Source organism: Populus alba, chromosome 11 (genome assembly GCF_005239225.2).
Source record: "Populus alba chromosome 11, ASM523922v2, whole genome shotgun sequence".
Lineage (NCBI taxonomy): Eukaryota > Viridiplantae > Streptophyta > Magnoliopsida > Malpighiales > Salicaceae > Populus > Populus alba.
Genome location: NC_133294.1, coordinates 17,947,707 through 17,963,222, shown reverse-complemented (window position 1 = coordinate 17,963,222; position 15,516 = coordinate 17,947,707). Strand labels below are relative to the sequence as shown.

General features: G+C 30.5%; 1 protein-coding gene across 1 annotated transcript; it reads left to right on the top strand.

Moving 5' to 3' along the window:
* Positions 1-11,503: 11,503 nt before the first annotated feature.
* Positions 11,504-13,205, top strand: LOC118031681 (NAC transcription factor 25-like). The gene is made up of 3 exons (XM_035036185.2): positions 11,504-11,810; positions 11,906-12,213; positions 12,324-13,205. Exons 1-3 carry the CDS (start codon positions 11,627-11,629, stop codon positions 12,903-12,905), a joined length of 1,074 nt encoding a protein of 357 aa, XP_034892076.1. The 5' UTR covers positions 11,504-11,626; the 3' UTR covers positions 12,906-13,205.
* Positions 13,206-15,516: the final 2,311 nt, after the last annotated feature.

Here is a 15,516-nt window from a genome sequence, read left to right as displayed (position 1 = left end):
AATATGATGTTTATTCGTAAGACTTTTTCTCTTTAGAATTTTTTTTAAGAAACATTACAAGGTATGGAATTCTCATTTAAGGCTTACATATCTTCTATAACCTTAAACAGATTCTCATGAACATTAATAGGAATGTATGTATATGTGTAGATGTGCATGCATGTATGTACAAATTTCTTATAAATTATTGCAACTACAAATTTTCGTTCGAGTTCAAGTGTAAAAACAAAGATTCCAATAATAGCAAACCACAAGGTATTTTTTTTTAAGAACCATGTAATTATAATATATGTCGCATCTGACATCGTGACGGTCTTAAAAGTTTTAATAAAAAGAAATGAATTTCTGATATCCTATTTTAAGGATGGAGGAGCTAATGTCCTCCATATAAGTAACTACTTGGTTCTGAGAGATGAAAAATAAAAAAAACATAATTAGAAAATTACTCTTGATTGAACGTATAGTTTGAGGAATTCATGTTTAAAACAAGAGACAAAAAGAAAGCTTATACCTGTAATTTGTTTTTTCTAAAACTAAAACCTTGTTGTTCTAGGATTATTATACCCCAACCAAAACTCGAAGTAATCTCTTGTTTTATAGTTAACCATCGAGTAATTCTTAGCGATGATATTGAGGCCCCGTGGCTCTATTATAGAGTTAACGATTCGAGATTACATTAGCAAGTGAGAGACCTAATGTCTTTCTAATGATAGCATGAGGCCTAAAAGCACCACTTAAGAGTTATACTGATTTAAAATCACATTGATGAATGAGAGATCAAATGTCTTCTTAGAGATAACGTGAAGTTTGGAAGCTCCACTAAAGAGTTATGACGATTTGAGATTGTCAAAATTGGTCTGAATGCCCTTTTCCTAAAAGGTTTCCCTTTATTATATAGAGAAGATTTACATAATTAATGGTAGATTTCCAACACCTAAATGCTATACAAGGTAAGTAAACATCCCTAAAATAGTACAAATCAAATCCCTTAATTATCTCCGTAACACCCCCCTCTCAAATTGATGCTGGTAGAGTAAGAAACATCAATTTGTCAATAAGAACTGATGTTAGTGTCGAGAAAGAGCTTTAGTAAAGATGTCTGCAATTTGATGTTTAGTGGAAATGTGAGGAAGAGTAATCACATGTCGGTCAAATGATTCAAGTATGGAATGACAATCGAATTTGATATGTTTCGTACGCTCATGTAAGACATGATTAACGATGATCTGAATAGCACTGGTATTATCAACTTAAAAAGGAGTGGAATGTTGTTGAGGAAAACCAAGTTCACCCAATAACCCATGAAGCCAAGTGATCTTGGAGCAGGTAGAAGACATAACGCGATATTTAAACTTACTGGGGGACTTGAAAACTCTGTCTTGCTTTTTACTTTTCTAAGAAATGAGTGCATTGTTTAAAAACATGCACTAGCTAGTAACAGAGCGACTAGCATTTACATAGCCAGCCCAGTCAGCGTCACTATACCCCACCAACTATAAGGAAGATTCCTTAGGAAAAAATAACCCACATGTAGAGATGCCCTTCAAATATCGGATAATACAACAAACAATAACTAGGTGAAGATTTCGAGGGGTCTGTATAAATTGATTGATCTGTTACATAACAAAAGAAATGTCAGGACGAGTAATCATCAAATAGTTCAAACTCTCAACAAGTTGCCAATACAAGGATGGATCTAATAAGAGGTCATCTTTCTCTTGATGAATCTTAAGATTTAGCTCTAAAAAAGTAAAAACAAAATTACACAATTGAAGGTCAGCTAATAAAATTACTTCCTTTGTGTATTTGTGCTGGTGTAACAAAGTACCAGTTAGAGTAAACTACAACTCAAGGCTAAGAAAGTACTGCAAGGGACCATGATTTTTCATGTGAAAAGAGGCTTTGAGATGTTGTTGCAATTGCGTTAGTAACAAAATATTAGAGCCAGTAATCAAAATGTCATTAACATATATTAGAAACAACACAATTCCTGCAAAAGTCTTGCAAAGAAGCAAAAAGGAATCAAACTGACTCTGAGTAAAGTGAAAACCAAGCAGAGTAAAGCAAAATTTATCAAACCACACATGCGAAGCTTATTTCAACCCATACAAATATTGGCACAGTCGACAAACCTATGAGGAAGGTGTAGCAACCATATCGGGAGGTAGAGATATATAGATTTCTTCCTTCAAATCCTCATGTAGAAAAGGATTCTTCACATCCATTTGTTCGAGAGACCACCCTTGTGATGTAGTAAGTGCCAAGATAGTCCGTACAATAGTCATTTTAGCAACAGATGCAAATATCTTCTCATAATCAATACCATACTCCTATCAATTCCCAAGGGCTATGATACGGGTCTTATATCGGTCGAGTGACCCGTCATACCAAAACTTGACTAAGTATACCCATTTACAACCAATAGGTTTGACACCTGAGAGACAAGTCATAAGATCCCAAATGTGATTTTATTGGAGAGCTTAGATTTCTTCTTACATGGCTTGTTGCTAATATGCTTAAGTTGTTGCTTGAGTATAACAGTGAGGTATAGAAACAATGTCTAGAGTGGCAGTAAGCAAGGTATAAGAAAAACCATACCTATCTGGTGGATGTGTAACCTAAATGGGGTGTTGAAGTGTAGGAAACATATAATCAGATGACATATTAATATCTGGAAGAGGCGTAGAAGAATGACGTCTATAATACACCACATCTGGTTTAAATTGTTTAATAGAAGAAGGTACATCATCAAAAGTAGGTAAAAGAGTAATAGGAGGATCAGAAATACCTGAAATTGAAAGAAATATTGATTTTCAAAGAAAATCACATTCCGAGAGATCCAAAATTTGTTTGCATGATCATCATAACAAACAAATCCTTTCTAAGTAAGGTTACATCCCATAAAAGCACATGTCGCAGATTGAGCATCAAGCTTGTGACAATCAACAAGTGGCAAATGAACAAAACAAACACACCTAAAAGTATGGAAGGATTGATACTCAAAAGACATGCCAAATAATCAAAAATAGGAAGAATCATAATTTAGAGTGGTAATAAGCAAACTATTGATCAAATAAATAGTAATAGATAAAACTTCTACCCAGAACTTAGAAGGTACAAACAAATCAATCAGTGAGCGACATCTAAGAGATGACGATTCTTACTCTTAACGTCACCATTTTGTTAAGGGATACAATGACAAAAATGCTGGGAAATAATCCTTTTTTACTCATGATAAGCCTAAAAGGAATGAGACATGTATTCCCCTCTGGGTCAAAGTATAAGGTTTTGATACAAGTACAAAACTGTATCTCAACAAACACAACAATTTTTTTAAGAAACAAAGAACATGTTAGCTTTAGAATAAAGAAAGTAGATCCAAGTAACTCGACTATAGTCATCGATAAACATCACAAAATAACGATATTGACCATGAGAAATAATAAGACTGATATTGATTGAGTTCATGGTCCGGGTTCACCCTAATAAACTAAGACATGTGAGGTGAACACTGTGCAGATGCATTGTTCACCCTCTCATGTTTTACTATGAACGGCATTGGTCATTGCTTTTTTAAAAGGTTTTGCTATAAATTTAAAGGAAAAATATGTAAGGTGAACACTGTGCAGCCGCACTATTCACCCCTTCATGTTTTACCATGGATGACATTGTTTACTGTTTTTAGGTTTGTTATAAATTTAAAAGGAAAAAAAAATATTAAACCCGGTTAAGTTCATGATCCGGGTTCACCCCACAAGTTTTACTATGGATGACACTATTCACTTTTTTTGTTTAAGAAAAAAAAAAATTCCCCTTGTTTGTTTCAACTTTTTAAATTAATCTTAATCTTATTTTTATTTATATTTGTACTAATATCCCTTCTCTCTTTTAAGTTATTTAGAAAGTCTATTTAAAATAAAAATTATTTTTAATTACGCTTTTAATTTTGAGGAGATTTTTCTGATTAATCTATATATTTTTTTAATATTTTGTATAGATGAACTTTATTTTTGAAAATAAAAAGAAATTTATTTTCAAATAATATTTCTAATATTTGCAGCCTTACATATTTTTTTTTCTTTTATTTTATTCAATCAATTTAATATGTGTTTCTATTTTATTATTATTTGATTGACTTAAAAATTATTTTAATTAATAAATTTAACAAACATAACTGTATAAATGTCATGTCTTGTGAAATTAAATATCTTGATCTACACATGTGTCTTGATTTTTCTAATTTTTATTTTTAGTCATCGTTTATGGTTTTTTTTACTTATTAACACATATAGTTCTCAATTTAATTGATTACATATATGTATAATTTTTTAAAATACAAAAACATGTTAAAAAAGTTTATATATAATTTTTTTTTTTAAAAAAAAACATCCAACCTGCGGTAAAACACAGGTCAAACATCTTCTATCTTCTATTTTGTGTCTCGTTTTCTACTTTGAAATGGAAAACCATTAACAAAATACCGAAATTGCAATAACAAAATAATTCCAAGAAAAAGTCATGCTCATAGATACCCTGTATGTTTTGACTTGAAAAGAGAAGAACGATTGCTCAGCTTTTATGTTAACAACAAAGGAAAGACATGCATGGCTGTCAAGTCCCTCCCTGTCTTTGAAGTTCAGTTCGTATAATGGAAGTTATTAAATTAGAGTTTTTCAAGTTTTAAGTGTAGAGAAAATCTATTTTATCAGTTCAGAAATTCAATAATTTATAAAACTATCTTGAAAATAATATACAAGACTGTTTAATAAATAGTAGCTAAATCGACCTAAACTGAAAGGGAAAAAAATTGCTTAACAGTTAAGAAAAATAAAAGAAATATATGAAAATAACAAGAAAATAATAGAAAAGAAGCTCGTTTCACACGTTAAAACTTCTTGAACTTGTCAATACTCGTACCATGTTGAACAGTGCATATGCCCCTTCTTGACGGAGAGATCCTTTTGGTAACATTTTCTTTTTGTTCCACATTAAGACCATAAAAGATATATTGACTTACAGTTCGAAATTGACAGATTAAGGCATAGAAACAACCATATGTAAACCTTCCAATTAGTTCATAAGATGTCATTAGTCATAGTCGGTGCTCAATTTAGACAGTGTCAACTGATGGTACAAGAAAAAATCAGAAAAAAAAAAGTATTTTTTTGTTTTTTCCGCCCCTGTTTTGTACTTGAAAAATTCATAGCTATTGGCATAAGACACCTTAATGTATGTTTTTTAAGAGATTGTTTGATATTATGGTAGTGGTTTTTTTTCAAACTATTTTTTACTTAAAAATATATTGAAATAATATTTTTTTAATTTTTTTAAATTAATTTTTTATACCAACATATCAAAACAATATGAGAAGATCATAAAAATATTAATTTGAAATAAAAAAAAAAAAATAATTTTTTTCTAAAACACTTTTGAAACACAAAAACAAATAAGATTTAGGTTACGAAGAAGAAAGTAGTGTCATGTACCATGCACACACAAACTTTTTATACTTTTGTTTAACATTCTTTGCAAATATAAACTTTTATACATGGTTAACGCCATATATTCTAGTCAATGGTGGACAATGTAATTATACACCACATTCCATGTAATTAGATACCTCATTTCTTGATCAATGATTATTTCTTACCAATTCATAACTGATAGTCACCAATTTCTCCATCAATGGAAGGCCAAATACTACAATTGATAATGAGCACCAATATTTCTAACAATTAATTATCATGCAACTCTCAATGTTTCGAGATGAGCTGATGTTACCAAGGTTTATAAATATCTTGGGTTACCATATAAACACAACAAGTCATGAATTTCTCAAACTCAATAATTCTCTACATTTTTCATTTTCTCTCAACTTTCTCTTACACCTATTGATTTAAATATCAAAGAATCCCTTGTTTTATGAAGGACTTATTTTTCTTAAGAACAATCAAGCCCATAACCAAGTCCAGACATTAGGCTCATTGTCAAGCTCACATATCCTGACCTAGGATCGTGGCTCATGAAAAAACTATTTTTTATGTGAAATTTTTCTAGGATTTCTTCATCAATCATTTTTGTATTTCAAACAACTTTGTGTAACAACCTATATGAATAGCAAGGTCGATTGTAAACATTTGGTACTACGAGAAGCATGGAATGGTTGGCAAGGGATTTAGGGGTCAAAAGCTCAAAGATGTAAATATTAGTGTGTATTCTATGTAGCCAATTGGCTGGTTGCATGTGACATTAACTTTGTTTATATGAATATATTTAATTTATTAATAAAAATTTATTTATTTTTAATATTCATCAAATATTTGATTAATGAATCTAGAATAAAAATAAAGTCCTTAAGACAAAAATGTTTTACAAAGAAAATATAACTTTATAATTATGGGATTCATGTTGCATCAAAATATTATTCCTAAATATTCTTAGTCAATACTCTATTAAGACCATTTATTATTTAGAACTATTGAGATTGAAACATATTATGTTCTTTCCTTTATGAAATGAAGCAGTCATAACACACTAGTTATGAACACACACTATATCGTAGGCCTGATTTTTGTTCCTTTTTTTTTGCACAAAAATGATGTTCATGTGCTGCAAACACCTTTTAAAGAAAAGAAAAAAAATCCATAACTTGGGTCATAGACCCGACTGGGTCAATTAAGTTTTTTTAATCATGATAACCTATATAAAAAATATTTTTCCCAAATGAAACAAATAATAAAGCTTAATTCTCAGCCTATTAAATATGGAAGGATGAGATTTGATAAAAAAAAAAAAGACCTAAAAAAACTAGCTCAAAACAACTCGAGTTAGCATGACAAACTTGTAATTATGGTAATTAAAATAAAAAAAAGTCTTTTTAAAAAAAAAAAAACAAATATCAACATTTCAAACCTGTGACCAAGGTTATTAAGATAGAAGCACTCTATTTGAAAAAAAAAAAAAAACATGAAACATGATTACTAATCAATTAAATATTGAAAAATAAAATTGAAAAAATATTTTTAATTATACAAAAGGAATTAAAAAAAATAGTAATTAAAGGAATAGGGGTCAAAATTGAAGTACAAAATAAATTTTATATTTGATTGAATGGTGAAATTGAAAAGAAAAATAAATTTAATTTAAGGACCCCAAAAAATTCTAAAGAATGAGGATCAAAGTTGAAATAAAAAATAAAAACAAAGCTTTTATTTAAAGGAGAAATTGAAAAAAAAATCAAAACAATGAGGACCAAATTGAAAAAATAATATATGATAAACTTAGATTGAAGGATGAAATTGAAAAATAAAACCTTATACAAAAGAGTCAAGAAAAAAAATTTAAACCAAAAGAATAAAGATTGAATTTGCAATACCAACAAAAAAAAAAAAACCAAGGTATAATTTTCAAGGGAAAAGACAGAACATAAGGGAAAGAAAAAAGCTCATTAGCAACAAACCACCACACCAGCTTCAACACCCGCAACACCAAAAGGAAGAGTACGCGGTGGTGCTTCATGATAGAAAGATATTTTTTGCTGCTTGAAGGCGTTGCATGTGCCACTCGATGTGCACGAGTGCCTCCCACGCATCGGCGCATCGATCATATACCTTTTGGTTTTTTTGTTGTTATTTATATTTAGTTAAATACCAAATTACCTTTAAGTTAACTTGATAATAACAAAAAAAAAAAAAACCATTGTGGAAAGATGAAAAAAACCCCTTGACACTAGTTTCAAAATTTTCACTTGTAAGGGCATTATGGTCATATCAAGATGCTTTTTTATTTCTTTAATGTTTTTATATTTAGTCAAATAACAAATTGTCTCTTATCTAACTTGATAATAACAAAAAAAAATCCATTTGAAAATACAAAAATGTCCATTAACACCAGTTTTAATTTGTTTTTGTTTTGAATTATATTTTAGTCATTTTACTATGCTTTTAAAATGAAAAAAAAAACATATATTCTCCGGCCAATTTAATATTAACTAATAGGCCTTGTAAATAGATTTTCAATGCTCCCAATAATCAATGTTAAAGTTTTTCATAGAAATTGCAAAACTACACACACACACACACACACACTATTCAAGTTAGCAATGTCTTCACTCACTTGCTATAATATTTTTCAATGTCTAATTAGCTTTTGTTTATAAGATTTCACTAGTTAAAAACAAATACTTATAAATGTGTGTGTTTGGGGTTATATCAAGGAATTTCTTAGGTTTTTTCATTCATCAAAAAGGTATTAAAGTAGACTCGAGTTGGACATCAATTTAATATAAGAAAACTATTAAATTTTATGTATAAAATAAATAAAAAATTATAGATAAAAAATGAAGTTGTAAAATAAAGAAAAATAGATTACATAAAGAGGCTAACAATATATTAACTTATAATCAAAATAAAGTTGAATACAAAACTAAACTAATTAGAATATAAATCTTACTTATGGATTGTTAGTGAACATAACAAAATCTTTTAAAATGCCTTTTCCTAGTTTGGTGGAGACTCGGTCTAAATTTATAATCATTAGTCTTTCTGTAGTGCAATATATGTAATGCATGCTTTTAGTTTGGCACTAGACCATTTTAAGGTTTGCATGAGACTAGTGGAAAATTATGTCAATCGATGAGCAATGTTAGGATGCATAATGTTTTTACTATTAAAAGTTATGTAGTGAATTACACACCATTTATTATGAGTAAGGTGTTATAAATCATAAAAAGTGATGGATTATAATTAGTATCTAATAAATTGAATTATCTATAAATCATTAATTAATTATAAAGTGCCATATTAATTGATTAAAAAAATTGAGTATTCCTAATATTACTCTAACCTAATAGACTACATGTTCATCAAATTGTGGTCATTAAGAAAATTGGAAATTGATGGTGTAAAAAACAATTAATCCAATTAAGATCGTTAAAGAAGTAAGCCTAATCGAGCTAGCAGCAGGTCTAACCAAGGCTCAAGAAGGTCTAATAAAAACTATTAGCTAACAAGCACAATCAAGGTTGGTTGGTTAACTGCAAGCCTAACTGAGGTTAGCTTAAGTACAATCTAACATAACCTTTTATTTACCAACTAAACTCTTTCTCCCTAACCTAACCTAACCTTTTCATCTCCCATCCAAAATTCCTCTCATTGGCCCAACCTAACCCTCTCTCTCATCAAACCATAAATGATGGCGTTGTCTATGAAAAATTGAACAAAAAGCTAGTTCATTCTTATCAATCACAAAAAATTATTTACATGATAAATGATTTGAAAATTATTGGACGTGAAAGGTGACTTATCTCTCCACCATAAGAACTCCAACTTCCATATATATCCACCAACTCTCTCATCAAATACAAGTGCTCAATAATGTTGTTTTACATATATAAAAATAGCTTCATACTCTTCCATTTCATCAATAAAAGATACAATATACAACTCCATTACATACACCAAATGCATAGAGATAACTCTATTTTCATGAAAAAATAATATGCAAAGTTGGTCTAATGCTTTGACTTTATAAAAAGTCATTTCTATTATGAAAAGCAGTCCTCAATAAGTCCTACTCAAATAAATGGTTACCACCATCAATTTTCTTCAAGTCTCGCTTGCAAGCTCCTTGTCAAAAAAGACTTAAACATGAGACTATATGAGCCTTTAAGAATGAACACCATTTCCACCAGGTAAGAGATTCTCTATTGTTTCATTTAGTGTTACACATTCATCTTTCTAAAGATTGTGTCTCCGCAAAAGTTAACTTGGATAATTATGATGACTTTATAGATACCATAAAGCATATATAAATGCTAGAAGCATCATAGATCTTGTAATACAAAACAATGATGTTATGTGTAAAAATATCTTGACAGCAGTCCATAGATTTTTCTCATGTGTGGTATCATAGCTTTGAGCCTAATACCATCCTTAGCCTTTACAATCTTTTCATTAAGCTAATCTCTCATTTAAGCACTAACATAACAACTAAAAAAAGCATGATTAAACTATAGCGCAAAAATATTTCTTCATGTCTCCAAAGTTTCCAATGAAAAATCTTTATAATAAGATCTTTATGTCTCTATTGAATTCTCTATATATCTAAACTTATCTTTAAAAGGATCAGGGATTCTTTTCTTGATTTTCATGATCACTTTTCTCTAAGTTGTTGTGATTATTTATTTCCAGAAGGATCAAGATTCTTTTCTAGATTTTTGTGACCGATCAAAGAGCAATTTAGTTGAAGGTAACAATAACTATCAAAGACATCGTGCTATAAAGAAAAGTGAAAAATCATTGAACTATATTTATCCTATTAGAAAAGGAAATATGTCCACAAGCCAGCCAATAAAACTATACCTAAATTTTTGTGTCTGCTGTTTTTTCAAGTTTAAATAATCTATTATAGAACTTATAGATCCATATTCATATACAATAAGAACCAGAAGGAATTTCTTTTTCTACCAAATATTATTTGTTTTTATGATGAAGAATTTGGACCATACTCTTTAGGTATAGTTTAGATATATCTTAGATAGATGTGTAACCACCTAGACAAGATTTTCAGTTAAATTGAAACCTGCGAACCTTATACTAATGATCCACAAAGATGGGGAAGAGAATACGTTTAAGAAATTTCAAAAATCCCCTTGTTATCCAAAATGTAGTTATTGTTTTTGAAATCAAACCAGTCGCTAGTTGTCAAGAAAATTAAATTATTACTCTGTTTTCAAAACATTCCCATGCTTTAAGTTTGATTTTTAATAACAGGATCTAGAGAAATATTTTTCTCTAAATACATATATAAATAATATAAAATTTATATTTTAAAATTATTTTAAAAAAAAATCAATTGACACATAAATTAACCGGAGCATAACTTCGTATGGTGAAATGAAAAAAAAAAAATCAGCACATGAATTCAGGCATATTTAAGAGTATATGATAGATATTGCTTTTTGTTTTGAAATGCATTAAAAATAATATATATATTTTTTTATTTTTTAAAATTTATTTTTAACATCAGTACATCAAAATGATCTAAAAATATAATTTAAAATAAAAAAATATAAATTCAAAATTTAATAAAAAAAATCAATTCAACAACAACTCTAAACAGACGGAATAGCCTACCAAAACTGCCGAACATCTTTTAGACATTTATCTCTCTCTCAAAACAAAAAGTTGTTTTTTGGACAGAAGTGTGGGCTATTACATAAGAAAAGCATGACATGAAAAGCGTCCAAGGCAGTTCCAAACTGCAGGCTCTCAAAACCCGGCCTGCCCCTCCCCCCTGATCCCCTCCCCATTTTTTTCCTCTTTGTTTCCTTGTGGTCCCAACATCCCTCTCCTTGACACGTGTATCCCTGGCCCTCATCTTATGATTTCCACGTGTCACCTGATGACTTGCCCTCTCCACTTGGCACTTCTATCAAATGGTGCCTAACATCCGCCCCTCTGCCCCCACACCTAATGTCAACATTCAAGGATATATAGCCTATGCTCCTCTTCTCTGTTCTCTGTCTCTTGCATCAACCCACCATCTATTTACTTGTTCAATCTACAGGCTGCTAACTTTCACTGAATTTAGCTCAAAAAAACCTTAATCAAGACTTATCAAATTAATGGAGAGCACCGATTCATCGTCTGGGTCGCAGCACCCACGGCTGCCACCGGGGTTCAGGTTCCACCCTACTGATGAAGAGCTACTGGTCCACTACCTAAAAAAGAAGGCTGCATCGGTTCCATTACCTGTTACAATTATAGCTGAGATTGATCTATACAAATTTGATCCATGGGAGCTACCAAGTAAGTCATCAAGATCTTCAGAATATATGGATGCTTGTTCTTGATTAATATATGTATATGCTAATGTTTTGGGATGGGGAACTTTCTGTGTGTAGGTAAGGCTACGTTTGGAGAGCAAGAGTGGTATTTTTTCAGTCCTAGAGACAGGAAATACCCCAACGGTGCTAGGCCTAATAGAGCTGCAACTTCAGGGTATTGGAAAGCTACTGGAACTGATAAGCCTATATTAACATCTAATGGAGCTCAAAAGGTTGGTGTCAAGAAGGCCCTGGTTTTTTATGGTGGTAAGCCACCAAAAGGGATTAAAACCAATTGGATTATGCATGAATATCGCCTTATCAATAGCAATCCTAGCTCAAAACCTCCTGGTGATTCTGCCAACAAGAAAGGTGGCTCTTTAAGGGTATGTTCATCATCTTTTAATTAGGTACTTTCATGTTATGATCACTGGAAGATTGGTCCATTAATGATGTGTATTATCTATTATTTTTGTTTGTTGTTTGTTTTTTATAGCTTGATGACTGGGTTCTATGTCGGATTTACAAGAAAAACAACCCTCAAAGACAGATGGATCAAATGGAGAAGGAGGATTCAATGGAGGGAATGTTTGCTACACCGCCATGTACTTCTAGCAACAAAAATCCAAAACACCCTTCGGTTTCAAAGCCTACAGGTTATGCTTCATTACTTGAGAATGAAGATACCTTCTTTGAAGGGATACTAACAGGAGATGGCATGCAAAACAGTTCCATTTCTCAATTACCATCTTCAAGCTCGAAGCCAAATACGTCCATGGCCGCAGTCTCTACAAATACCCTTTCGGATCAAAAACGTTCCCTCCCGTATCATCATCAGTATTGGAATGAGACTACAGGATTACCACTGGGGTTGGCTAATTCATCAGCGAAGCGTTTTCATGGTGATCTTAATAGTGGCATCACTGGCACTCAAGAGGATAACAACTCCTTTGTTTCTTTGCTTGACCAGTTTCCACAGAGCACGCCATTGATTCACCCAAGCACTCTTCTTGGCTCTCTGGGCGATGGTGTTTTGAGACAAACCTTTCAACTTTCTAGCTTGAATTGGAACTCATAATTTCATCAAGAGTTAATGGGCTTGACTATGCATACATATTATGCACATATGCATGTGCAAATTAAGGTAAGTTGAATGAAGATAGAGGAGGTCGAGTTGTCATTACAAGAGAAAGTTCGAAAAAATCTGCAAGAACAATTTCTTCAACTTTTTAGGCCAAATGGACTCGTGAGAAGACTTTTGAGCTTCTTTGATTAGCAACCATAACATCTAGGATTTAGTTCACAGAGGTTGCTGTGTCAATTTTAGCGTATTAATTATGCCATACTTCGTTGTCATTCTCAAGATCATCAACATTTCCAAAACATTGTCTTTATTCAACTAGAAATTAAATAAATGGTAATTAATGAATCTAAACGTTCATGAAATCCCTTATTGTGTAATTGATTTCTTCTTTGTTTTGAAAAGAATATGACGACATGGCTCTCATAAGACAAGTGTTAAGTGTTAAAGAATCTAAGGTTGGTAATCTGGGAAAAAAGAAGAAGAAAAAGGGTGTTTGAAAGTGTAGTAACAATTGCTTTTTAAATAGTTTTTCGTGTTGAAAAGCATGCCAATAATATTTTATTAATAGTGTGCAGTGTTACTTGCTAAACAACAACCTTGCAAAAAAGATGGTAAAAACCATATGCTGTGTTGATTAATTCAAGGAGAACGAATCCGGTACCTGATTTTTTTGTTTCCATCAACAATACATGTCGTTCCTTTCCCTTTTGACTTTTTTGCCTTCACTTGCTCTATCCATATATAGCCTTTTTAAGCTTTTAATATCTCCTAGTTTCTTGCTTTTTCTAAAGATCAGAGTACCTACAGCGAGTAACTGTATGTAGCATTAGCATCATTAACGTACATACAAGCATGATACATACATATAATAATTTTATTCATTTTTCTTTTGGAGTACGTTATGCTATAGAGAATTAATTTTGTTTATTTGTTTGGTAATATATCATGAGCATATGACAAATATATTACTTGATTATTTTTTTATTAAATTAGAATTACTGTTTTTATAGAATTCAGAACAATCATTTCTCTCTGAATATGATGACGAGGTTGAAATATCGACATAACTAATATAATTTTAATCACACAATCAAAAAGTCTTTCACAATCCATAGAAAATAACTAGATCTTGCATGTGTTATGCTGCAAGTTGTATCAGTTTTTATATATAAAAAACAAAACATAAAAATATAAAAACATGGTTATTATATTTTTTTTAGTAAATATATTAAACTATAAACTCAAAATCTAATGTATAATGAACAAGATATCTTTAAAAATATTGAGATTATGACATATTGAATATTATATTATAAAAAGATATCTTGTCAATGTTTTGAAAACATCTCTATAGGTTTACTTGATAACAAACCAAAAATTAAATGGAATTTAATAAAATAAAATCTAAAATATATTTTTAATTCATATGGGAATTAAGAAAGCTGACAAACTACTAAAACTTTGGAGGGCAGGAATAAATTTTTTTTTTAAAAAGAACAAAAAAACTATTTAAGTCAGCTAAAGTTAAATCGCCAAGTACGTAACTTGGTATATGGGAACACAATAACCTTATGGAAAATAACATGAAAAAGAAATCTAAAGCTTAATTTTTAGCCAATCAAATGTTAAAAGATGAAATAAAAAAACAAATTCAATCTAAAAAGGAATAAAAAAACCAAACCGAGTCAACCCGAATAAGTATGTTAAACTCACAACCCATGTCACGAGACTAGAATAACCCTATAGAAAGCAAATTGAAAAAGTTGAAATCCTAACAAACCCAGTGTAGAAGGATAAAAACAATAATTGATAAAACAAAAAAAGTCCTAAAATAACCCATCAAACTCGGGTAAGCCCACCAACTCCCATAATCTTAATCATGCAAATGAGATAAAGTAATAAAAGGCAAAACAAAAATAACTAAGAAGCTCAATTCGCAAAACAAACTTATATTAAAAAATAAAATTGAAAAAAATAACAAAAAAAAACTGAGCCAACTTGGATTCACTCGATCGATAAACTAATTATCTATTTCATGAAACTAAGATAAACCCATATAAAGGGAGAAAAAAAAAATTAGGAATCCCTATTCCTAATCAACCTCATATTGAATGATAAAATTAAAAAATAAATAATTTAAAAAGGACATAAAAAAATCAAATGAAGTTGACCAGAGTTTATCTTCCAAACTTGTGATTTGAGACATAAGACCAGTATTATCCCTATAGAAGGCAAAAAAATAAAAATCATGAAGCTCAATTTTCCAATAAATCTAAATATTGAAGAATAAAATTAAAAAAAAAAATCATTCCAAAAAAGAATAAAAAACAAAACAAATAGATATCAAAAGAATATAGATCAAATTTGATCTAAAAACAGAAAAAATAAGGCACCTTGTAATGTTTTTATAGATTAGCATGAAATCCGAGGAAAGAAGAGAGAAAAGAAAATGGAGCCTCGCTGCAACTTGTCTGTTGACATACATCACCTCCCCTGAAATCTCTCACACGCTAGCTTACGACATGCATTCTCTCACTACTTGTTTAATCTCGTCCTTGCTCTTGTTTTGGGTTTAAATTTGGTCTCTCAAGCCTTAATTATTTTA

Bases quoted from the DNA above. Each gene is read 5' to 3' on its own strand.
- LOC118031681 (XM_035036185.2), top strand. From the start codon at position 11,627: ATGGAGAGCACCGATTCATCGTCTGGGTCGCAGCACCCACGGCTGCCA. The intron at 11,811-11,905 runs GTAAGTCATCAA...TTCTGTGTGTAG, and splicing joins TGATCCATGGGAGCTACCAA to GTAAGGCTACGTTTGGAGAG. The intron at 12,214-12,323 runs GTATGTTCATCA...TGTTTTTTATAG, and splicing joins AGAAAGGTGGCTCTTTAAGG to CTTGATGACTGGGTTCTATG.